At 44.0% G+C, this 26,358-nt stretch overlaps 1 protein-coding gene across 1 annotated transcript; it reads right to left on the bottom strand.

Annotated features, from left to right (window-relative positions):
* Window positions 1-137: 137 nt before the first annotated feature.
* MFSD10 (major facilitator superfamily domain containing 10) lies at window positions 138-22,649 on the bottom strand. The gene is made up of 13 exons (XM_069014581.1): window positions 22,524-22,649; window positions 19,923-20,111; window positions 18,621-18,717; window positions 15,126-15,229; window positions 14,154-14,312; window positions 12,801-12,989; window positions 8,268-8,376; window positions 7,562-7,673; window positions 6,106-6,214; window positions 4,039-4,129; window positions 2,438-2,485; window positions 1,371-1,460; window positions 138-1,015 (listed from the first exon to the last, which is right to left on the bottom strand). Exons 2-13 carry the CDS (start codon window positions 20,091-20,093, stop codon window positions 909-911), a joined length of 1,386 nt encoding a protein of 461 aa, XP_068870682.1. The 5' UTR covers window positions 20,094-20,111; window positions 22,524-22,649; the 3' UTR covers window positions 138-908.
* Window positions 22,650-26,358: the final 3,709 nt, after the last annotated feature.

Here is a 26,358-nt window from a genome sequence, read left to right as displayed (position 1 = left end):
GATGGCTTTCATTCTCTGAAAATACTCAAATTGGCTACTACAGGGCTCCCTTCCCAGAGATTCCCAGCTGCGCTGTGGGCAGAGCCTGGTGGAGGTTCCTTCCCCCACCTCTTGCTGGGGTCAGCATCGTGCTGTCATCCATGGCTGGCTCCCTCAAGGAGGCCTTTGGCACCTTCTTGCCCCACTTGGGCTCAGCCAGACAGGGATGTTCAGTTCACATGGGTGTAACAACTGTAATGAACTCACCACAGGACTGTGCAATGTAACCGTTTATTGTAATGCAAAAAGAACAGGGCATGGTCATCAAAAACATCACACAGTATTAGAAATATAAAACATCTCTCCAAATGTAATTGTATATTAAAAACAGTCCACCTGTGTGAAAGTACCAGTGGGGTACCAGGGAGCCTGTAGTGTGCTTCTGCTTTTGTTTGACCATCACGTTTGCAGGTGTGGATGCAGCATTTGCAGATCTCTTGTACCAGTTGTACAAAAACCCCATCCGAGTGGTCCTGAGGGTTTGCTCTGTGCCAGCCCAGCCCCTGCAGAGGCTCAGGGCAAGGAGCAGAGCCCTGTGTGCAACAGCACCTGGTGAGTGGGGAGGGCTCCAGGCCTGCTGCTGGTGTGCTGTCTCTGCTTCTCTGCTGCTCTTAATGCCTTACTCAACTCCTTGGGGTGTGCGTGTCTGTCTTCATTTGTTTGGTGTTTTTCTGTTTGCAAAGCTAACCCAGCTGGCTGGGAGGCCACCTTAAACATAACTGCTGTGTGGTGTTGCTGCAAATGGGCATCGTGTATCTCTTTCCAGAAGATCAAAATCCTCCTTTTCCTATTTGCTCTGCAGAGTCAGGTGCCAAGAGTCAGGTCTTGCAGAGGTCCTTGGAAGCTGGTGGCAGTTTTGTGGTTCCTTCCTACTCCTCCTTTGTCTGCTGTTTTATCAACCTGAGTAAAGCCAGGGGGACAAGGAAGAAAGCTCCACAGACAGTGAAGCAAATCTCTGCCCCGGCCAGCCAGTAAACTGCAAAAGAAAGGGGATTCATATTGATACTGTGCTTGTCCTTGCAGATGTGTGAATGCCCTCAAAGCTGTCATGCTCACATGGTACCTGCACAGCTGAACAGAATTACTGACCCCTTGGCAGAGCCAGAGAGTGCTGGGAGCTTGGCACATGGCTGCACTCAGGAAACAGGTTCTGGCTTACTTGATGTTACCATTAGCCCAAGTTCAAGCTCTGAGGCTGCTTTCCCTTCCTCTGTCCCTTTATCCTAAAGTGCTCAGGGGCTCTGACCCCAGGCAGGGGGTACCTGTGCCCCTTCTGCCCCACCTGGGCTGTCTGGTGCCAAAGGGAGGAAGGAACACAAGGCTACACTCACCTGCAGCTGCCAGGATGGGTCCCAGGGCTCTGGCTAGGGCACCCAGGCTCCTCAGGATGCCCATGACTCGTCCCTTCTGGCCGGCAGTGCCTGTGCAAGCAGAGCATGACACTGTGTGGGGTTTTGCTTGGGGCAGGGCACAGCTGCAGCTCTGGGAGCCTTGTTCTTTTGGGGTATTTCCCACTTGCATCTCCCCCTCCCATCATTTCACACCCAGTGCCCAATCTGCATTTACTTGCCCTCCCCCCAGGCCCTCACAACTGCTTCACTGCATAAACACCAGGGCCTGGTGCAAGTGCTTTTCTGGGACAGTTTGTAGGGCAGGTTCTGCAACCTCCCCAAAACCCCTGAACCTATCAAAAACAAAAGCTTCACATTGTACACAAGATTTTCTGAGGAGGCCCAGGTGTACAATAAACACAGAACTGTGGATGCACGTTAAGTAAGAGCAACATAAAAGTGACATTAATGAGCAAAGCCTTGCTTTTCCACCTCAGCAAGCACTGCAGTCCTGGCCCCCAGCTGACCCAAAGCCATGTTAGCCACAGATGGCACTATAGCTACATCTGCTTTACAAAGTTCCGTAGCAACCAGCGCCAGAAGGTTGCAGGAGGTTCCTTAGGAGGTCTTTTCTAAGGAATCAGCAAGAAATTATTTCACTGCTGGCAGTGATGGCTGGTGTCTCTTTCAGAGAGCCCAGGCTGTTCCCTCCTCAGTGCTGTTTGTGGCCTTTGCCCACTTCTCATCTTCATCACGGCCAGCAATGAGGTTGCTGCAGTTTCCCCATCCCACTGGACTGTGTTACACAGTACAAAATTCAGGTGTGAGACTGATGGTCACGCTGAGCAGAGCATTGCTGTTGGTGCTGAAATTACCAGTTACGAGACAGGTATGAGCCAGGGGCTGCTTCCCTGTGCTCCCCTGCAGGATGACCCAAGATGGACCCACAACTGTTCCTGTTGATGCTGCAATACACTCAAGGTCAGTTCTGTATAACCTGAGCCAAGTCAATGCAAAGGTCAGTGATGTGGCCAAGGGCAGCCGGTCAGAGCAGGAAGGATACTCACCATAGCCTGACACCACTGCTGACAAACATGGGATAACAATGGCTGCAGCTGGAAAAATCCACAGAAGAGACTGTCAGTGAACAGCAGAACTCAGAACAGTTGCAAGACCAACAGTGAAAAACATGTGGCCCAAGCTCGTTACTGCTGCAGAGAAATATGCTGAGCTCTGGGCACTCCACCACTGAGTCATCAGGTTTAACCCAGTTCAATAATGGAAACACCCCCTCCAAGCCAACCTGCAGGAACAGCCCAGAGCTGCGAGTGCTCCAAGCAGCTGTTTCACATTAGCATCCCTCATTCCCATAGTGAGCCCACGGGACAGGGATGGATGGGGCTGATCAGCCAGCTGGCAGTTTTCCAAATCACTGTGGTCTTATCAGGTGGAGCAGGGAATTGCTCATGTTCCAACCAGACAATGAGGTGGCTGTACCCAGAGTGACACTGTCCCTGTGCAGGCAGTGCACTGGACTCAGGGATGAGAGGCAGCTACAGGCTGTCTTGGGAAATAAAACAATCATGTCCAAGAAGAAAAGGTTACAAAATTTTTTGGACACAAAAGCCAAGACTTGTTCAGCAATCACTGCCCTATTACTGAAATAGAGGCCTTTTCTACCAAAAAAGAAGTGCCTCAACCATACAAAGCAGAATTGTTTCAGGAAAGAAAGGGAAGGGAAGGAGAGGAAAGTACAGTGGGAGAGCAGAAATGATCAAGGTTGCTTTAACTGCAGGTGCCCCAACTGCTGGGCAGAGAGAGGAAGAGAAGGGGAAGAGAATCCCCACAGAGGCATTTCTAGCTGGCTTGACTGGGAAGAAATTGAGTTTTCTGCTCAGGAAGGGGCCAGGGAGGACTCAAATATGGTTAAACAAAATAAACACCTCCTCTCACTCCTCACCTGTTCAACACACAGCTGGCCCCAGACAAATAATAGACTCAATAGGTGCATTTTGTGGCTTACAGTTCACTCCTAAATCAAGCTGTACCATGCAAAAGAGAAGTCCACTTTTGTAATTAGTCATATATGGAGCTGCTTAACAATAGTTAGCAGCATTGGTAATACCTGAAATCTCTTTTTAGACATCCAGTAGATGGATCCAACTTCAGTCCTAACTGTTACCCTGAACAACAGCTTATGTTGGCAGAACTTATGCAAACACTTAAAACATCTGACCCCTCACTCCTGCTCAGTCTGAACACCCTCAGTGTGCAGGTCTCCAGCCTTTGGCCTAAGAAATAATCCAATCACCACACAGGTACAAAGATAAAATATCTTGCTTTTTTTCCTGAACTGAGCTACTTAGTGAATATTTTGCTTCTAGGTCTGCTAAGATGAGGCATTAAAACACCATCCTCAAGAGCTCCCCAGTGAGACAAGACAACAGGAGTGCTGGGGATGCTTCCAAATGCCACCATGACAACTTCCTGAGATACAAACAGCATCAGAAAAACCCCAGACACTGTTTCTTTCATATTTCATAAACCGAAGTGTCAACTTTCTGTTACTTGTAGTTTGAAATTAGAAGTGCATCATTTTAACAGTGTGAATAAATACATGAAGAAAAGTCATTTGTGCTTAGCTTGCAGTGCCCTTTGAACAGCTCACCGAAGGAGTACAGCAACAGTCCAGCACTCAGCATGGTCATATTTGCAGCCCATCCAATTAACAGGAACGCTGGAATCAGCAACATAATAGCCTGCAAAAGGAATGAGTCACACGGTTACATCTGTGCCGCGCTTGTTAAAGCCTCACTCTAGGTGTCCTGCCAGTTCCCTTCCTGATAGGACAGCACACAAGTTACAAGCAGAAAGCCCTTCCTTCCCCAGCAGACATTTCAAAGTCACCTGGATGGCCACACACCAGCACAATGAACTTTCCTGTTCCCTCTCACTATCACGATTGCACACCACATGCAAGTTCTCTCTCTACAGATCTGTCGTGTTGGGGGGATTTTTTATCTTGTTGACCTGCACAGAAATCTGGCTTTAACTCTTCATCTTCTGAGCTGGCACAAAAGAAGAAAAAGCTTGTGTGCAGCAGGACTACAGCTCCTCTGCTTTTGTTCAGCTGTATTGGCTGATTTTATCTTCAGCTTTCAGATTTCTGTAGCCAAGAGGAAAAAAGGGAGGACAGGGTGCATCTAAAATTCAACCCCCAAAAATAAAAAGCATTCTCCATCTCCTCCAAGAGCTGGACTTCCCCTGTGATGTCTCCCTCGATTACAGAGCTCCTGCAGAAAAGACAGATCAGATCTGCTTCGTGTGTGATAAAGGAGGGTATTCACTGCCACTGAGTGCCTCATTTTGAAGATTCAGTGATAAATGAGCTACTGTAACCACTGTGCTAAGAGAGGCCACGTTTGCCATATGGTGCAGATTGACAAACTGCCAGAGTAACTTCAGCAAAAGGGGGAACTCCCACAAAACCCACTGGTGTCCCTGGAGAGAGTGCCCCAAGGCCAGGGGGTCTCTGCATTGTGGACATGGGTGTTCATGAGGAGCCATCAGCCCAGCAAATGGGGGTTTGAGGTAACTGCAGATCTCATTGCAGGGAAGAGGGAGGAGTATAAAAATGAGAGGTGCAAAGGGCAGTGCAGTGCCAGCAAACACAGCAGGCTGGCAGAGCACACGGGGGAAGCTGATGTGGAGGATGAAGCAGCACCAACACAGCAGCTGATGTTCATCCACAGGGAAACCTGACACCAGCAGCCTGACATTTGCCTGCCAGGGACCAGGGTGGAGATTGTTTCACCAGCAGAAATCACTTTAGGAGAAGCTGTGAGTCAATTCACTGGAATGCAGTGGTTTGGAAATCTTCTACCCTGCCACCACTGAAATCACAGTGGCCTCAAAATAATGTAAAATGCATTAATCAAGGTTCTAACAGACCAAGCAAAGCTATTGCCAAGGGGCCAAGGTAGTGCTTTGTTTAGTTCCATACACAAATGTAAAGGACAAGACATTTCTACTGTCCCCACAGCTGTATAAACTGCAGGGAGCTGTTCCCTGTCATCCCAGTGCAGCAGCTGCAGCATCTCTGTGAAGACAGAGCCAAGCAAAACAAAGGAATGTACACTTTTGTCAGTGAAACCTTGGTCTCAACATTGGTACATGCTTTTGTTACATGTAATACTGATGATCACAAACCAAAGATTGGAAAAAGAATCTATTTCTCCCTGCCCAGCAGTGAAATATACTCTAGGGAAAGCCTGTCAAGCACAAAGATAGCCAGACTGAAAATAATTTCCCAGAAAGAGAGTCAGAGATCAGCCCTGAAGCAGCTTGAGTAGTTTCAATGTCTGCACTGCAAGAGAAATCACTGAAATAAAGTATATTCTTCACAATATTTTACTGAATTTGCACAGATGGACAATCTGCTCTCATTCCTTATTGCAATTAAATACAAAGAACACAAAGTGTCAATAATATTGTTGCTCATATCATAAGAAAGGGCTCTAATGTTCCAGAGTTTAGTTAGACAAGTAAGTGCCCAACAACCAGTTTTGAGAAGTCATTTAGCTGAATAGATGAGACAGAAATTTCTTCTGATAGGACAAATACAGTTATAGCCTCCAACTACCCTTCATTGCACTTCAGGCTGAAAATTAACATATCAGATTTGGGGGGGGAAGGGGGGGGAAGAAAAAGAAATATTGATTTTTTTTTTTTTTACCCTTTTTACAGCTCTGATTTCATTTCCTGGCTTGATTCGGCGAGCATAGCCTCCCTGGATCACAGCCATTGTTATTCCAATAAAGAAAAACATCTTGCCCTGCTGCATGCTGGAAGGGAGGCAAAAACACGGATTATGGAGTCACACATGGAGCATTCTGCCCTGGGATTCACCACTCCTGTGCTGACCCTCTCTGAGCAAGGGAGACAAAATGCCTTTGGGGCTCACTCAGCACTGCAGAGCTCTCAGCACACTGGCAACAGCTGCCATGGCAAGCAGAGAGCAAGAAGGGAAAACTCCAAGGCCTCATCCTATGGATGGGACAATTCCGGCAAGTGCTGCAGCCACCTCTGGACTGCTGTGGGGTAGGTCAGGGTTTCTGGGGTGGCCCACAACGACACAACACATAAATAACCCTGTGCTGTGGACATCTGTGCCATGTGCATGAGAGTTGTTGGTTTCCAAGGTGCAACTCATGGAGGGTTTGATGGAGGTCAGCAAGGCACAATGTGGTGGTGATGGGGTGTCACACTGGGAAGTCTGAGACATCACTCCCTCCACTCTTCAATTTTCTTCACTTTTCCCTTTCCCCTCTCTTATTTTGGGTATTCTACGAACTGTGTGGATGTTCATAGGGCCTCACCTCCATAACAAGCTGGCTGTCTCAGAGCTGTACTGCTGGCACACAGCTCTGCACCTCACTGAGGGCTGCCCTGAATGCACAGGACACAACAAAGCTCAGTGCACTACAAAACCTCTCCTTGACACACACAGATTACTCAAACCACAAACTGTAATGAAAGACAGACAGTGAGAGATGAGACAACCCCCTGAGAATTACTCAAAGGGAAGGACATGCCCAGGAATCAAGTTGCAAGTTCACGTTCCTGGCTGGAATTCTTCCTATGAGCTGGCAGGAAAAGTATTTCAAGCTGAGCTGTTGATGGACTCTGTTCTCTTTCTCCTCTGGTGTTTGACTACAGGAAATCAGGCTCTGTGACATGACTGCACCCCATATGCAATGCAGAGTGCTGATGAGCAAATATCATCACGCAGATATCCCCCCATCCTTTGCCTCTGTGAGCTGCAAAATTTGTCCTGATACCCAAAAACTCTTCTGAGCAATAAAAGGTTTTTCTATAATCTATACAACTATAATCAATACAACTAGCCCAGCTACACCTATTTCAGGAGCTTTAATTTAATCTTGGGTATTTATATTCCCTACTTTTTAGAAGCTGCAGATTGAGTACTTCCTTTCATGATAAACACTGTGCCTATTTCATAAATTCTTCTCACAAAGCCCAAGTACCACTGAACGCAGGGGTGGCTTTACTGAGTGGTTTTACTAATGTCAGAAAGCCTCTCTTGAAAATATATGAAGAAACCTTAAATCAAGATTCTGGAAAATATCCTAGTCAAAATATGCAACATTTATATTCTAAATGTGCAATACCTGCTGAAGTGGAATCTCTGGTGAGTGAGAAAACTCAGTGTATACTCCAAGCCGGAAAACAGGAACAGGTACAGGAAGTAAGCCAGGCCCAAAATTTTGAGATTCTGAAGATCTAAACAAACAAAAAACCCAAACAAACACCAAGGGGGTGGGAGGTAGGGAATGAAACATGGTGGAGTTTTCCAAACAAAGGCTGAGAATAAAATCACAATAGAAGAGCAACATTTATCAACTGCACAGGGAAATGTTCTCACCTCAGATGCTAATTTTAAATATCCATACAAGACATGCCACAAAATGAGTCCTACAGAGATGTAGTGAATCCTACATCGCCAAGTCTGAACTGAGAAATAAAATTCTACTCTGAAGTTCCTGGTTTGCAGCTTGAATAAGCAAACTCACATCTCCCTTGCTCATGCCTTGATCTATCTTAAATCACTTCACTACCCCATGCTGCAGCCAGTGGCTGAGGAAAACACAAGTATCAAGTCAGGAATCTTCAAAACACTCGTATTCAAAACCTTCTTTTGGGAATAAGAGAACCAAGGTCCAATGGAACTTCCAATTGCCTCTTCATAAGTTACTAAGGTGGCTTTTAAATGAGCAGAGTGCTGCCTCTGAATGGTTTGAGTACAGTTTTCACTTAGAGACCAATGCCACACACAAAAAGACAGAGTATTACCGTAGAAAGCCATCTGACACTTACTCTGCTCTGAAGGGGATTCCTTTCCTCGGGTGACTGCAGAGAACTGAAATAAAGCCAAAGGACTGAGCAAGTCAACTGCTGCCTGAAGCCCAGATGTCACAGAAGAGACCTGATCAAAGACAGAAAGAGGTTTATTTAAAATCCTAATGTAATAACCACTGCTAGGAACTGACAGTAACCACCAAATGTGCCTCTACACCTACACAAATCATCTGAGATGAAACAAGGCACCTGGCATTGGGATTTGAGTGGGCCTCAATAACAACCCAGACTTTCTGAACCCAGAACTGGCTCCAGCACTGTAATTGAAAGGTAAAGCACTGATAGCATCTTTCACTGAAGACAAGGGAGAGTTTCTTCTCTGGGTTCTTACAAAGCAGAAGAGGCTCATTCTCCACAGCCTTGAAGGTGGCTTTATTTGGTTCACCTTTTGCATCATCCCTCATGTGCAAAGAACATTTATTGGGAAAATAATGGCCCATCTGCCTGCAAGCTCACAGGAAGCTGAGGATTTGCTCCTTTGCTACAAATCCGAGACCAGTATGCACAGCGTATCAAACACTGGTCTGTTTTGGTACTGGTTGCTATTTTAGCCAGCCAGTGACACCTCCTGGGGAAGAGAAGGAAAATATAATTTTTTAGAGAGATTCTCTGGAGATATTTTAGATAAACTTCCAAGGAGATTCTGCCCAGCCACAATGTGTAGCTTTTTTAAGAGGAAAATTTATTTTGTAACACTTCTGGGCCTTGTACTGCATACAACATCTCAACCTAATTATGCATCTAGTGGCACTCTCACTGCTTCTTACCCACAGGCACTTGGAAGATGCTTATTCTTCCATCTACAGAGAATTTACTTTTTTTTTTTAAATTCTAAACTATAGAAAATTAAAGAAAACACTAAAAGAAGTAATGTCTAAATTATTAGAAATCAAATTTCCTACATTATTAGGGAAATAATTTTTTTTAGAGTAGAATTTAGCCTGTCACTTTACACAACAGTCACAGGAAGAGATAAGACATTCAAGAATCCTGAACAATCACATGTAGTATTTCACGCCTTCAAAGCACTGCACAGGCTTTATCTGATGAGCTTCCTTCTATTCCCAGAGAGGGAGGGAGGGAGCTATTATCCCTTTGAGGGCAGAGATTAAAGGTCAGATTGTTAGTGGAACTTAATCTCATTGCATGACCTGGGGACTCATTACGGGCTGGATTTAATGAAGCTGTAAACAAATCAACCTTCAATATGGTATTACCGTGACCCCTGTCTTGTTTTGATAGTCAGAGCTTCTGAGTACCCGGCAGCAGAGTCTGAAGCCCATTAGTCTCACAACAGCAACCAGTTCAATAGACTGGGGAAGCCATGAAGTTGCTGATTCACACAGAACATACTGGGATATTTATTCTCCCTCCCGCTGCATTTGTTGCAAAGAGTAAACAGACACACCCAAGAAGTTTTCTCACGCTGTTAACAAGTCTAAGAGGATTTCCTGAAGCTGAATTGCGGCAATCCCCAGTTCCTGAAATGTGTTGGTACGATGGGGTTTGCACTACAGCACAGAGAATCTGGGCACAAGCAAAACCCCACAAGCACGTTTGCCAGTAATAAAAATACCCTGTACTTTGTACCTGTTTTGAATTATTATCCATGTCAGACAAGATGCCAAGCAGCTAATACATTATATATGCATATGTTTAAAATCTTAAGTGTTTCATGAAATATATATATATTAGATTTTTTAATGTAGGTGTGTTTGTGTGCACACACATAAATGTTTTGCAATTTCTCCTATCTTTGCCATAGAAACAGTGGTCTAGAAGTGACTTCATCCACTAATCCATAATGAAAACATTGTCCTAAACCTGGCTAAAGAGTTTCACCATCCCCCAAAACGTATACACTACCAATTTCAGTCAATGTCAGCAGCTACGTGTAGTTTAGTTTCTTCACAGGTTCAAACTCTGCAACATCTAACCTGTATTTAATTTCTATGCTTATGATTTATTACACCACAATTGCTCAATTTTACTTCATGATCACCCCAAAAGCCACCTTGAATGGCAGACATTTTTCACAGTGTCTTTGCTCATTCTGTTTTCCTCTAATGCAGAAAGACACAGTAACAAGTCTGGAAGGCAGAGTCAGTCCACATCAGGAATGCAGCCTGGCCTCTGGAAGGCTGCAGCCTTACCTTGCAGACCAGACACGTTCAGTATGCACAGAGCACAAGTCTGCTACTGATACTGCATAGCCCTGCATACAGTCCAGAAAAAGAGAGTTGTAAGACCCTCCCTTCAGCTAGGCAGCCTCTCTCATGGCTAGCTTAGCTAAAAACTAACTCAAAAGCTCTTAAAGGGGACAGATTTCAGTAGAGACCTTCCTATTTCTCCCCTCTCCCAGTCAGGTCACAGCAGAAGCTGTTTTGGCTACCATAAGGCCAGTGTCTGGCTCTCTTCAGCTGATCAACTCATGGAACAGTTGACAAAAAGAGGAAGGAAGGGAGTAAAAATGCTGTTTTCTTTGGATGAAAACACATCCCTGTTCCCCATCCCCCTCCATTTTCCCCTTCCTACAAGTTAATTCCAACATGAATCAATATGAAATACTCTCTCCTGTGAAAAGCAGACTGATAGAGAAACAAGGGTATAACAGGAACGCAGCAAACTTCAAGGAAACAGATGTCTGATCCCACTGGCACATCCTCCTGCCACTCATCTTGATGATTTCCCCTCTTTTTACAGATGTGTCCTTCCAACATATTCCACTCCTATACTGCAGGAGCACCTGCTCCAGCTCAGCCCAGCCAAGTTCCAGAAAGGCAGCCAACATACCTGCCTTTCCTCTGTCATCCACTGGCTGAGAAAACGGCTCACTCCCTCTCAGAAAGTGCAGTAATTACTAAAGAAGAGAGCAGAGCAGCCTAATAAGTGAAATTACAGATATGCTGGAACACACGGATCACATGCCCAGATGGAGGCTGACAGCACACGAGCACTGACACCAACCACAACAAGCCCCAAACCACTCTCTCATCAGCAGGCAAACACTCTGTACTTTGTGTGACTGGGACCTGGCCCTGAGCAGCACCTCATGCAGCATCCACTGCTGTACAGGGGCAGAGCCCCAAAAAGCAGTGACAGAGAGCTCCTTCCTTACCAAAATTCAGTGGTGTTGGCTAACACAGACCAGCTGATCAGAACTTTCAAGAGGAAAATAAAAGGGGGAGGGATCTATTCAGTCATCACATAATCCTAAAAGGCACTGAAGCCATTTAATCACTCTACAGCAAATTAGGAATTGTTTATAGAACACAGATTCACTCTGCTGCACTTCCCTATGTCACCGTGTTGCCACCTTCCTGGAGTGTGCAGCTCTAACTAAGAACAGGATTTTATCCAGATTGTTTAGAAACAGCCAAATAGGAAATAGGAAAGATGACACATGGAAGAGTTGTTAAAAGAAAATGAAATAGCTGTAGAGCTTGGGAACACAGTGTGAGCAACAGATTTCACATGGGACACAACCTGCTGGGAAACACTCAGGGAAGGTGCAAAGTTTTGCCCTGGTAGGATCATTGCAGATACAAGTTTTCTGAACAATTCTCAATGTCAAATGGGTTTGGCTATCCAGAGACCAAGCACGCTCCAAAAACTGAGTGCTGCCTAGAAACCAGGTATCACAGCAAAGACCCAATCCAGTGAAAGCCTCAAATTGAATACCCAGGCTGAATTCCACCTCTCTCATGCTACAGGGAAACTCTTCTAAGAGACTTTTAATCAGATACACCTTGGACAGTATCCAATCACACAATATTAAATCATAATGTTAATAAGTGTTTGGCCCCACAAATCCCATCAGCCACTGAATTTTAGCACATGTAGGTATTTTCTATCAGCAGAAGACAGAACAGCTCAGAAAAAAGTAATTTGCTACCCTAGTGTTCAAAATATTCAAGCAAATACAAGATAGTAGGTAAGAAAATTTCTAACATACACTGGATAAATGAAAGAAAATCCAGTCTCTGATGCATTTACTTTTATGATTTGCTGAAATTCTTCCCCAAGGAATCCTTGTGGTTATAGTTTAAAATTCACAGTCTCCCTCCCGTGTTCACATTAGGTTTTGAGAAATTTAAATGTAACACACCAAAACCAGCAATTAAGCAGTCATGTTAACTATAAAGAATTTCTTATATTACACTGGGCTAGGAGATGGGACTATCCCTGCAAGTGTTCAAGGTCAAGTTGGATGAGGTTTTGATCAATCTGGTCTAGTGGAAGGTGTTCCTGCCCACGGCAGGGGGGCTGGAAATAGGTGATCTTTAAGGTCCCTTCCAACCCAAAATATTCTATGATTCTATGATCATACAACTGCTTTGACACCAGCCTTAATAATAATCCTGATCCCAGGAATGAGCTAAATTTCTGAGACACTGGCTAAGCCTGTTCTTCACTGTTTCCAGTATTTCAACCATTCTCAAATCCCATTTTTACAGAAAACACACATCTTGAGAATGATCATCCATTTACCCGTTTTTCCTTGGGAAGTGTCTCTGGAAGAAGGAGGAAGATGAAAATTAAATCAGCCACAGAAAACACGAGTGCTGACAATGCTGAACGAAGGTAGAAGACTTCTCCTTTCTCTGTCTGCATGGCGAGGTAAGCACCCATCATGGGGCCCAGGGTAAAGCCCAGGGAGAAAGCAACACCAATCATGGCCTGCAGAGATACACAAACAGAGAATTTTAGACACCATTTTTTCAGGCAGCTCAGTTCTCGATTTGGATTAACCAGGTACAGAACCTAATCACCCCAAGGATGCACGGAATGCACAGTAAAAACAAGAAGTGTGAAAAACCTGCTGTTTCCAAATAAACAATTTTGTTTTCTGTCCAGTCAGGGAAGTGGCAGAACAGGCAGGGGCCCATCAGTACTTGAGAATAGCTTCAGTCAGATGCTGTTCGCTTCCCAGAAAGCAGAATGAACATGTCTACTTTGCTTTGGAAAAGAAGAAAATACAAGCCATGTGGATGTGAGCCATGCTGTACTAAGTGACTTAACTCTCAGGCCCTAAAAATAGGCCCTGACCCATTTTATTTACTAGTGCTGTACGGCTACCTCTCTCCACAAATAAAAATGCATTTTGGCTCACCAGGATTATAATAAATTGCTTGGAAGATTCATTAGCTATCACTGTGAAGTCTAAAGCCTTCCCCTCCCAAGAAGCAGCTGTCCTCTGTAGTGGCTTATAAAAAAAATTCTGTTAAGAGAAATTTGGGCTTCCAAGGTTTTTATAGGATAAAAGATATAACTGGTAATTCACAGGCCAAGTTCAGTCTGCAGGGTGTTTCCATCTGGGCTGCTGCCTTCTGGAAGTGGATAGGGCAGCTGCTCATACTTCTCAGTCAGCCAAATGTCACATCATTTACCCACTGAGCTCAGATCCTTAAGCCAGTGCAGTGTGCAAGGAAGTCAGGATCACAGTGTGCTGTGCTGCTGCACTTCCACAGCTTGGGAAGGTGAGAAAAAGGGGTTGCCCCGTGACTGGCTTCCAGCTGCCAAAACTGGGCCATAAGACCTTCTGATTTCTAAGCTATTATAACCAGAATTAAGGTTTCCAGCAGGAGTAACAGTTCTAACACTGAAACAAGATAGTTTTCCCATCTCTAGAGCATCTGTGTTTCACTTGTGGGTGAAGGCTGTTGGCAAAAGTCCAAGAGCTCCCAGGAATATGATCCGGCATCTTTCCAGAAGCAAGGCAGAATGCAAAGTCATGTTTTCACTTGATAATGAATATACACCTGAGGAAGACATACTGAGCACCCAAAATCAATTAAAAATTGCCCATTAAAACTAAATGTGTACCCCACAAGTATAACTCACCATGCCCTTGCTCCGTGCTTTTGGGGAGTGCAAGTCAGCAATTATAGCTGTGGAGAGGCTGACATTCCCTTTGCTTATTCCACCTATGATCCTGGAGAGAAGAAAAACGCCAAAAGTCCGAGAGGCAGCCCATAGTGAGTATGATGCTATCAAACCCATCTGCAGAAGCAAGAAAGGGTTCTTTATAAAGCAAAGCAAAGTTGGTATATAATTTCTGCACATTTCCCAGCTAAACATTTATGTTTTTTAGTTGTTTTCAATGGCTGCTCCAAACCCCATGTAACAGAAATGGCTGAATACACTGACACTGCACTATGTCCTGAACAGTGATATAAAAGAAGTAGAAACAAGTCCATACAAACTACATATAATTGTGACATTTTGTTCTAACAAAATTAGAAGAGCAAAATTCTGTGGAAGTTAAAGCAGTCCTGGGCACAAAACATTTTTGCCCATCCTACTCCATTTGTTTCCAAATTCAAGATAAATCTGAGTTCAAAATAAGGAGAATGTTCATAAGAAATACTTCTTGCAGTGCTATATAGCACTTCCTAAAAAACAATTCCCAGGCTCTGTGGAACAGGTCATGAAGTGATGAACCCTCATTAATCACTTGATGATCTAAAATACATAGGAATTAAGTCTAATTTGTCAACAGAGCATCTGAAGTCATTCCCCCATTCACAAGGGAAAGGGATTTTGGAAAATGACAGAAACAGGTAAGGATTTTGGTGTCTTCTATGTACAGTTCTGGGTCTGGGAAGTTCAGTTTAAGCACTTACACTTGGAAGTGTGGCCAAGTGATTTGGCAAGAAAGAGTCAACAACCAACAGATATAGAAAATTCAATTCTAAAACTGAACTCTGGCTGTCACAATTCACACACAATTCAGTTTCTGTGCTAAGCACAAGATCTCGGTGCCTTCCACTGTGTATTGAGATGCCATGACTGAGATCAGCATGTGACACATACCACTGTCATCAAGATGACAGGCCTTCTGCCCCAGTGGTCTGACACAGCACCGGTGAGGGGAGAGGAGAAAAACTGCAGGATGGAGAAGATTGAGCCAATCAGACCTAAAAAAAAAAAAAAAAGATAAAAAGATATGTATCATTATACTTGCTGCCTTCATCTTAAATACAAAGACAGCCAAGCTGTTTGAGATCTGTCATACTGTGTGTGATAAAGACATGAAATTAAATGTAAAACAGCAGCTATGAAGAATACCTTTGTCTCTGAAACCATGCCACTCTCAGAACACCAATCTTGCATTGTTACTTAACTGAGGCAACAGATAGAGACAGACCAGAGTAACAGGCATAAACTGGATGACTTTCTGGTTACTTCACTGGTGAGAAAGGGTTTGACACTCACTGGTTATTATGGAATGACGATTCTCCAGTATTTCCCTGCTGACTACATACATTTTCTGTTCTTAAAGCAGAAGTAACACAGTCTTTAATAGTCACAGTTCTTTTAAGACTTTTTTGACTGTTTGAACCTGATTCTGTCACACTTAATTAGTTTATCTTTCTTTTTTATCATTGAAAGAAGGACTTAAGCACTGCTGTTACTGAGGCACCCTAAGAGGTAGGAGTGATTTCAACAGATTCCAAGAGTCTTTTGAAATCTGCCTCCAGGTTCTGTGATCTTTAATTCCTCTTTTCTCTTGCTATTTCTAGCTTCACAGAGTTATTAATTTGCACTACACTCTCAACAAGCAGGCAAAAGATGCCTTGCTGTCACAGCTTTTCTCTAAAGGAAAAACTGGGTTATATGTTTCAGATCATTCAGCTATCAAAGCTTTAAAAGGCAGAGGAGAGACAGACCAGAAGTTCTGCTCCCATCAGCTTTGAGGAAGGCAGAATATTGATACTGAACACCTTGTCAAGAAGAGCTGCTTGTGATAACTCAAAGCTCAAAAAACTGTGTAAAAAATACCTTACAGACTTTTACACTGGCAGTGTATGGCACACAGTTCCCTTCATTGTGTTTCTAGCACTGTAAAAACACCTTTTCATGCCAAATATTTCCAAGCCAGCATGCAGCAAAAGCAGGGCTTGTTCCACATGGGGGAAGGAGCCGGGAGCTGAGGGTGACCACAGCACTTGCAGTGCCCTCACCAGCCTGGGCTCCCCATGGTCTGATGGGTTGGGCAGAGCAGGTGCTGCCAACAAGGCCCACTGACAGTCCCAGACAAGGCAAGGCTTATTCAACACATCCTTCCAGGGAGTCCAGTCTGGACCAGCAGGAGCCAGGGGCGGAGAAAGGAGTGGAAACAACTCTGTGATGTAGGCTGGGAGACAAGACACCTCCAGTGTAGATGGGGACAGAGACAGCCCTGGAGACAAAGTCTGAAATACAGTTCCTGAATCACTGGGCAGAAAATGTGTGGGTGATGACTGGTCACAGCAACTAATATTGGTGCCCTCAGGGCCCTGACACGGGCAGAGAAGGTTCTGCCTTGAAGAGGTTGCAGTCTAAGCAAATGTGAAAGAGAGTGAAATACATCAGGCACTGGGAGAAACACCAAGACGATCTTGCAAGCACCTTCCCAATCCCATGCTCCTTGTGGCATTCCTGAAGGAATACAGGCTGCAGGAAGGCTGCAGCAGCCTCTGATTAACATCACAACTGTAATGAAACTTTCCACACGGCACTCCCACGAGTACAGGACACAGCATGTAAAAGGAAAAGCAACAAGTTGGACTGGGAGTTCCCACCCCTTATTTAAACAGTCTGAGATGGTGAGAAGTTGAAAGTAGGAGGCTTCTGGTAAAGCCTTAGAGGAGACAGAAAGCAGCTTCTGAGGGATCAAAGAAAACTGTTTCCTAGCATTCCAAGCCAGTAATTGGACTAAAAAATGAGCAGAGAAGGAAAAACATGCCTGCAAGGATATGGTGAGAAAGAGGAAAATGGCTTATAAACTTCCTTATGCCTGTTATACCAAATTAAACTACTTTAAATAGTAACAATACATTCACACATATTCTAATTTAGTTTTGTGTTTCATTTAGTTTATTTTAAAAGCCTTTTTCTTATCTTGGGGGAGGCCTCAGTTCACTAAAAAGAGAGGGTAGAGAAGGTCTAATTAAAATTAACCCAGATGCCCTCGTATCTTCATACTCTGAAATCACAGTTTCGTCACAACTATCTAGATGGCAAAGAGCCAGAAGTGTCTCTGATGTGCAACATGACATATTTCCCTCACTGTTCCTGCTGGAGCTCATCCACACCGGTGTCCTAGTGACAGCAAATGCTGCTGGGTCCTGCAAGCCAGAAGCTCTGCTGCTTTTAATAAGACTAATGAGATTTAGAAGCAGTGCTGCACTGTACCCGCCCAAAGGGCAAGCAAGGCTGGAACTCCTAAGTTTCTATTTCCTGTGCTTCCTACTGATTGATCTCTGATCATGTGCAGATCAATTGTGAAGGGAGAATAATTTCTGTGACTGACAGGGCTCAGCACAGCAGGCTCCTGACCCTCAGCTGGCAGTCTGACAACTGAACAGTAGGCCTGTATTTCTGTAACAATCTGTAGAACAAATTGAGTAAGATCATAGGATAACTCAGGTTAAAAAGGAGCTCTGGAGGTCACCTACTCCAACCACCTGCTCTTAGGGTCAGCTGTGAGGTCAGAGCAGATTGTTCAGGGCCTTACTGAATCGGGGTTTGACAATCTCTGAGGATGGACACTGCTCTAGGCAGCCTGTTCCACTGACCATCCTCAATGGAAAAATGTTCCTCCCTATTTCCAGTCTGAACCTCCCCTGCTACTTACCCCTGTTGCCTCTCCTTCTCCCACACATACCTCAGTGAAGATCCTCACTCTCCAAAACCTCCCCACAGGTGTTGGAAAGCTGCCTTTCACTGCAGACCAGCCAAGGGTCCCAGATTCTACATCTTCAGAGCCCTCCACTGAACTCACCACAGCATATGGACACCCTTCCTTGTACTGGGGACCAAAATAATTCAGATATGGTCTATCAAGTGCTGAGTAGAGGAAGATGATCACTTCCCTAACTCTGATTCACTTCATGCATTCCAGGAGCTGTTGGCACCTTTGCTGCCAGGGCTGGCTCTTGCTCAGCTTGCTGCTCATCAGGACCCCCAGGGCCACCAGTCAGTGTCCAGTCTGTATCATTGCAAGGACTACTCCTTTCCACAGACAGGACTTAAAATTTGTCCTTCCTGAATTTCATAAGGTTCCTGTTATCCCATTCCTCTTGCCTGTCTAGGTGTCTCCAAATGACAGAGATGGGGCTGTCCAACTCTTCATTACTATCAGTGTGGTGAAAACAAAATAATTTATAGTCTAGTCTAAGAGATATTTTCTGTGTTACTTAAATGTAGAACTAACAACAGGCAAGCAAGCATGTTGAATTTCTTGTCATCCTGCACATCAACATTGCAAATAACTTGGAAAGAACATTGTTTTTGGCTGTTAGCTTGTTTGTTTGGTTTCCCTACCTCCAAACAAGACACTGTTGTATTTCCTCTCTGGAGGTATCCCAGCCATCGCTGCAAACCAGTCTACACCACGTTGCAATGACAAGTAGAATCCATCCTGAAAAAGAGGTAACAGGGAAGTAGAAGCAGGAAGACAGTCACTCTGTTTTATTTTCAAAGACAGCATCAGAGCTTAGAGAACTAGAGACAATGTTGGATGATTCCTTCCCTCCTCCTCCCCACAAGGGAAAATTTCCTCCCTGATCATAGGCCAAAAATAGCTTAAACTGTGAATGCTAACAGACAGCAGATAATTGGGTGTAGATGTTCGGGTGGGGGAATGTCTGAATTTGAACTTTTTCAAACCATCAGGCCCATTACTTGCTAAATCCTGAATTAAACAGGCATGCCCTGAATCTTTCAATTAAAAAGGCAACATGAGACACACTCTGTCCTTCTGCACATAGACTGTTTAGCCTGGGAGAACCAGGAGCTTCCAGATGCAGAAAGAAAAGGTGGTGCAAAAAAAGAAGGATTCCCAAAAAGAGGAGGAGGACTTGAAAAGAAGAGGGTCTGGAAAAGAAGGTGAAGATCTTGGCTTATTGGAAATACACTGGAAGGCGGGGAAGACCCTGGAGATCAGAGCCCATGGTTTGGGTTAGAGATATGGTTGTAAGAAGGACAGCCTACAGCTGCAGCTGGAGTGGGGTTAGAAAGGGGCTGAGAGACAGAGGTTTGGGCTGCAAAAGCAATTTTCCCATGACAACATATTCATCTTGACCAGTAATGCCAGTAACACCTGAGAAGGGTAACAGTGAGCATCTGCACAGCCAGGATCCAACAAGACCTTCTGCTCTGTTCCTGGAGCAGCAGCCAACTCCCTGCTAGGAATGGAAGCTGAGATGGAACTCCATGCTGGGGGAGGGAGCAAGCAACTGTGTGAAATACTCTGGTGGGGTAAAAGCTCTCATCTCTTTGGTTCTTAGATAAACCCCAGCATGCAGATCCATTATGAACTGTCTCACCTGTGACATCAGTGTAAGACACAAAAGCATTGGTAACTACAAGGACTAGTCCCTAAGAAATACCTGAATTTTCATCAAAACAAATCTCTCATTTTAATGAAAAAACAAGGGTGGAGAGTCTTATTCAGGTTCACAAATAAATTCAGTCCATGAACCATTCATATGTGCTGGGTAATTATTAATCTTCCCACACCTGTTTGGTTTGCCCCAAGGAAAGTGATTTTTCTTCCATTGCTCCCTCAAGAATTTTCTTACATTTTCTAACACTTTCTGTGGGCTGACTTTCTCTGTTACCCACCTCAGTCTGGCTGTAATAATCAAGGATGGAAGGAAACAGTGGCAAGATGAGAGCAAATCCCAACAAGTCGATGAAGAGTGCCAGGAAGACAATTGTAATAACACGATTATAGTTCTGTTCTTGCTTGTCATTGATGGAGCTGCTGCTGGTTCCTCTCTCTTGCAGGGCCATGTTCCCAGTGCTCTGCTTCTAAAAAAAAATACTTTTATATCCAGTCATAGGAAGCCTTTTGCAGGCCTTTCATAAGAGTATCTTGCTGATTCATTCTTACTTTCTACAGACTTCACAAAAAAAAACTTCTGGCTATATTAAACTACCTGGGAACAAGGGAACAAGACCCTCAGGTCGCTAGTCTTGGTTATTATCTCAGCACCAAGTTTGCTTCCATTAAGAACAGGCTACAAAGGCAACAAAACAACAAACTCTATTATAAGAGCACCTCAAATAGAACAGAACTAAGGAACATTTGAAGTTTGTCAACACGTGAGCAACACTAACAAGACTTTCCTAAATGTTTTCAACTCAGCATTGCAGTAAAATAGGTATGAAAGGGCACTCTATTCCAAATATTTACATCCAAGTAAGAGTTTATTTATGCCTTCAGTGTATACTAGAAATGACCAAAATAATAATAATTAAAAAAAAAAAGAAAAAAAGAAAAGCAGACTTCCTAACTATTGCAGGAATGCTGTCTTCAAGATAAACCCCAGAGAACAACACAAGAAACAACAGAAGAAAATTTTGAAACTTTATTTTTTTATTTCTTTCTCCAGGTGATAGCCACTGAGCTGGGGCATCAAATGATTAAGGCAGCATTTTTATTTTGTCAGAAATATCAGAACTATTAACTCTCTCTGATAGTACTCCAAAACTATCTTAAAGCCCTAAACAAGGATGCTGGCCATATATATCCTTCAATATTTAACAAATAAAGGAGTTGGTCTCAATCCTGAATATAAACTAATTTTCAACATACATCAAAATCAAGGAGTAATCCATAAACCATGGAACTGCAAACTTCAGACTTGTAAAACATGTAGGATATCTCAGTCATAAAAGAATCAAATTTACAGTCCCTTCTATGGCAAAAATCCCTGAACATTTGTTGCACTAAAAGAGTAAAAAAGAAGACAGTTTCATCCAAAGCCAATTAATACAAAAACATTCATTGACTTTGATGAGTCGGTACTGAAAACAATGAGCAATTCTTAATAAAAATTTTATTCCAGACCAGATGTACCACAAGTCACTTGTGTATAGAAAACAATACTACACTAATTGAAGGCTATAACACTTTGTCATGCCCAGCAATAAATATTATTGTGACATTTCTTTACCTGTGAAGTCAGTTAATTAGCACTGAAGCATTATTAAAGCTCAAATGCCATGAGGTAAATAAACATGGAAGGAGGCCACCTGCAATCCATTTACTAACTCTTGGCATAATGCTCTTAACCAAACTGGTCTCATCACTAGCAGATTTATGTTCAACATCCTTTTATTTAAAATGGCAAATCATCACCACTACAGATATTCAGCATTATTTACTTATCCAAATGATACAAGAGCACATGGAGCCGAAATAACCATTCCTTTAAACAAAAACTCCCAGGCCCTAGTCTGTCCAGCCAACAGCTGAGGGATGGGTTCATCGGGACAGATTCTATCTTGATTTTCCTCATAATTTTTTTATTCATCCACTGAATTACAATTGACCAAGCTGAACTTGTTCCAGGGATATTTACAAAGGTAACATCCTTCACACCTTTTCCTCACGAACATTTCTGCCAGTGTGCAGCTCGAACCCATCCATGCTTGCACTGACCTTTCACTCTGCTCCAGTTTTGGCTGTGTGGTTGCAATTTCCCTTACACAATATCCCATGTACTGCATGTTTCTGCCTTTGTGCTCCATCAGTTTTGTTGTTCAAACCTCCCCATAGTTTTTTTGCTAGGCAGGAAACCACACAACATTTTACAGGCCCTTGGCATCCTGACAGCAAAAACAGAACACTTCAGCTCCACCGCGACATCTGCCTTGTGTGAGGCGCGTAGGGAGAGGGAGGGATGTCAGCTTGGAGGAGTTGTTTCTCCGCACACGGGAGTCCCTGACACTCGCTGGCTCTGCCCGGCTCTCCCCAGCCCTTCCCTCGGGATTCCCCGGCCGTGTCTCGTCGCTTCTGTCCCTGGCCCCCATCCGCAGGGCGGGGGGTTGATGCCGTGGCTCCCAGGAAGGGATCAGCACCAAAGCTGGCCCTGCCCTAACGCACGAACTGAGATTTGTCATCTACCACCAGCCAGAATTTCATCCTTTTGAGTTTTTTTTACCTCACCTTCTCCCCCTTTAAAATTTCCCGGGCCCGGCTTTACCCGCTCATACTCGGGAGGGCTCCTCTGCCTCCCTCCCACAGCCCTGGCTCAGGTCAGGGCAGGCGCTCGGCCGGGGGACAGAGGCAAGCCGCAGTTCCCCGGGGCAGGGAAGGGGCGGCGCGGCAGAGACGAGGCGGAGGACGCGGGGTCCTCCCGCCGGGCACCCGGGGACCCGCACCCGCCAGGGAGCCGCGCCCGGCCCTGCCCCGCTGCTCCCGCCGCGGACACCTACCGCTGCTCCGGGGTGTGTGGGCGGCGGCCCCCGCCTGCCAAGAGCCTCCCCGGGGATGTTGCGGGCGGCGGCTCCTCCCCGGCCCTCCGCGGCGCCCCGGCCGCCTTCCTGTTCCGGCGGGGATGCAGCCGCTCTCGGCCCGCGCCCGGCGCCGCCGAGGACAGACCCGGCCAGCCCGAGCGGCTCCGCGGAGCGCGGCGGGGCTTGAGTCCGCACCCAGGGCAGCGCCGCGTCCTCGGAAATGAACCGGCCCGCGGGGATCGCCTACCTCATACCACAGCCCTTCCTTCGCCCTTACAGACAGTTCCTGAAGCACGTGTTCCAAGACGAGAGCGATGTTTCGTTTGTTGCTACAGCAGCAGTTAGCTGCGGCTTTGATAAGGGCTATCTGACAAACATAAAAAGGTAGTTGCAAAAGATGTAACTCTGTTCCCAAACTAAACTTCTCCCTCAACACCAAGTTTTTTAGCCCAGAGAACACGAATAGCTGTGGTATTGTAAGTGCCACTGAGCACTGTTCCCTTATCGAGGAGTGTCTGGTGTCCAGCTGCCTAATTAAAATGGGAGGATGTGGTTACAAGTGGACTTAGGCAGATGTATCACCAAACAGGTAAGAATCTGCCAGCAACGTGTATAAAGCAAATTAATACAGGTATTGAAAAGACTTCTGGTTCCCTTGAAGGCAACGCAGTTTGGGGTGGAGGTAGTTATTATTGTAGCCCTTGGACTCAGACCTTCCACTCAGTGACATCTCTCTCATGGATTGGCAGCTGATTAGACTTGAAGGAGCTTATGCAAGCATAACATCAGGATTAACATGCCCGTTAGATCAAATAGTTACTTAACTGGCTAGCTCAAATAGTGAGCTGCTAATCTCATGTGTACCTGAGAATTTTACGTACTTGGTTTTGTGTGAGAAACACGGTAGCTTCAGTACGTAGTCTGAAACCTGAATGATTACACAACTGCAGCCCATTCAGAGGCAAACGTCTGTTCTGAAGCGCTCTTGACTAAGTATGAATAATCCTTTAATGTCCAAAAAATATATATAGATGTATTCTTCTGGCTGCTAATCACTGTATATAACTGATCATGCACCATCTGAATTCAGATACTTTAAAAAAACCCCAATGAAACACCAAGAAAAACAGCTCTTCCTGTTGTTAAACCTACTGGCCCAAAGCTTTTGCAGTTCACTGAGCCCAGTTGTGTTACTGCAGTCAACCATGTCATACAATCCTGCATGTAAACATATTACACTCTTCCTAGAACTAGATAGGTCATTACCCACTCCTTCCCAGTCCAAAACCTTGCACATCTGACAGATAATAAATTTCGTTTCTAGACTACATTTATTAACACTGGCCTTTTTCTTATATTGGTCTTGTTTTTTTTACTGAAGTAACGCCTCATTTACTCTGGCTTTTACTTCCCTGCTGTATTGCTAATAAGCAATAGTGTTAGCTCTAATACCAATATTTTAAAGGATTTAATGCCATAGAGGATCTTCATCTTAGTCTTTTAGAGTTGGCCAAGGTTCAGACTGCATGAAGGATTTTAGTTTTCCACTCCAGACTTAATTAACTGAAGAAAAAAACCCCAACACCAACCTTTCCTCGACTCAAATCCTTACAAATAACAAGTCATTTTAACTAAGCAAGATGGCATAATCAATACCTGTTTAGCTTAGGAGACAAACCTGGAAGACTGCAAGGAGCACATTCATAGAATGCTTTTGACCACCTGAATAAGTAGTAATAAGTAACACCTCACAGTCTCAGAGTGATAATAAACCTGCCAAATATTCTATGTCAGAGCTTCTGTCTGACTTTCCCAAATGCCTAGAAGGCCCATGAAGAGGAAAGAAGTCCCACCAGTTCCTCTGGCTGACACCAGCGTCAGCCCAGCAGAGCAGACGAAGTGCCCCTGCTGAGCTCAGCAGCAGCCTCAGTGCCTGCACACAGCAGAAAGCTGACGGCCAGAGGGGAAGCCTTACACAGACCAGGGACACACCATGGTAGATGGTAACTTCTGCAAGGAATGACTGAGAATATCAAACTGCTTACCAGCTTCCAACTGACAATCAAAAGACCAAACTGTTGAGGAGGCTTTTCATGCTGTTACAAAAAAAGGTAATTTATGCAGTTTCTATCTGAACAGTTTTGTTCTCACCCTATTCTTTACAGTATTCATATTCAGGGTAGCTATTCTCTGGGACAGCTGATGTTGACAGATAAGCTACCTGAAATTAAAGGCAAAATGGTAATTTTCCTTTTTTGTGTGTGATGACTTGATTCTAGTTACAGAATAGTTTCTTTTTTTGGATAATTAAATACAGATTTACAATTGATAACTTAGGTGTCAAAAGGCCCATTATGACAAGGGTTAAAAAAACCAGAGAGACAAGACAGTAACTGGTAAATGTGATGGTGTTCAAGAAGCTCTGAGAGAGGGTCTGCCAGCACTCAAGCATGTTCAAGCCCTCTGTAGTCCAAATGACCAGACCTTCCTATCACATCAGAGCAGCAACACTGTGGTACTGAGCAATGGCTAAACTGTCAAATCAGATTATTAAGCTAAGGCAGGACTACATAGTCTTGCTTTCCTACTCACGTAAAATACTGTGTGTTAAGCATCAGTTAGTCTCAGGTTTGTAATACTAAATCTGACTTTAAACATTGACAATACAATTTGTAAAAGTGCATACAGTGATTTTCATTCAACAAGATTTCAAACAGAATGACTTTCAGTCTGGCATTCCAAAACAGTTGTGTAAGTCTATCAGCTGAGGTTTCCTCATCCTTCATCTTTGTTCATCAGCATCACAAGATATTCCTGTTCATTCTCTTGTCCCAGAAAATGTCCTGTCCCAAAAACATTATCATTGTTTCTCTACCCTCTTTCTTTCTTACTTCCCTTACTGAGGAATAAAAAGCAGTTGCAAGTGGTATCAAAAATCAGGATCAAAGTGCCTCTGTCAGCCTCTCTGTGATTCTAATACCCTGCTGGATAAAACTTCTGAAGCTACTGCTAAAGTCAGATAAATAAATAATAGTACTTATTAACAGTTTATTTGTGCTACATAGACTGTGACTAAAACTCCAAACTGAAAGTACTAATTTATAGCATGAAATAGGAAGTCAGCTCCTTCCTCATTACTTCACTCTTGAGTTTTTGACGTTTCTCGAGATTTTGCTTAAAAGAAAAAAATTCATGCTGTGCCAAATGGAAATAAAACAGGAGGTATACTAATCTTCTGAGATTCCTTTGAGGTTTCAGAAGATAACCTTTCCAAAATCAGCAAAGCTAACTGAAAAAGAATTTATTTTTTAAAAGTGTGAATGGATTTCAAACATAGGAATCTTACTGATTTTTGCATGACACAAGTATCTTCCCTACATGTACTTAGCATCCAGCCTATTTTAACACTTAATACAAGTGCTTTTGCAAACAAAAAAAAGCTGATGATAGTCATGTATTACTTGCATTACTAGTCACGCTGACAGTTAATAAAAACTTTTTCCTTCAACAGAGTGCTTTTCTCTTTTAAGAAACAAGACTTACCTAACAAAGACAGTTTTGTCATTAGAGACTAAATGTAAAGGCTGTGTTTCAACCCATCCCCTCCTAGTTTTAGTCCTGCTTCTGTTACAAGTTTAATTTGAAAAAGAACCTCAAACCAACCAACAACAACAACAAAAACCCAACCAAAAAAACCCACATCCCCAAAAAACTCCCCAAAAGCAAACACCAAACCAAAAACCCCAGAAAACAGAACAAAGAAAACATTCTAAGCCAGTCCAAAACAACCAAGCCTAATTGTTAAATCAGATTT

The sequence above is a fragment of the Aphelocoma coerulescens genome, chromosome 4 (assembly GCF_041296385.1).
Source record: "Aphelocoma coerulescens isolate FSJ_1873_10779 chromosome 4, UR_Acoe_1.0, whole genome shotgun sequence".
Classification (NCBI taxonomy): domain Eukaryota; kingdom Metazoa; phylum Chordata; class Aves; order Passeriformes; family Corvidae; genus Aphelocoma; species Aphelocoma coerulescens.
The sequence above is the reverse complement of the archived record's forward strand: the minus strand, read 5'-3'. Positions and strand labels throughout refer to the sequence as shown.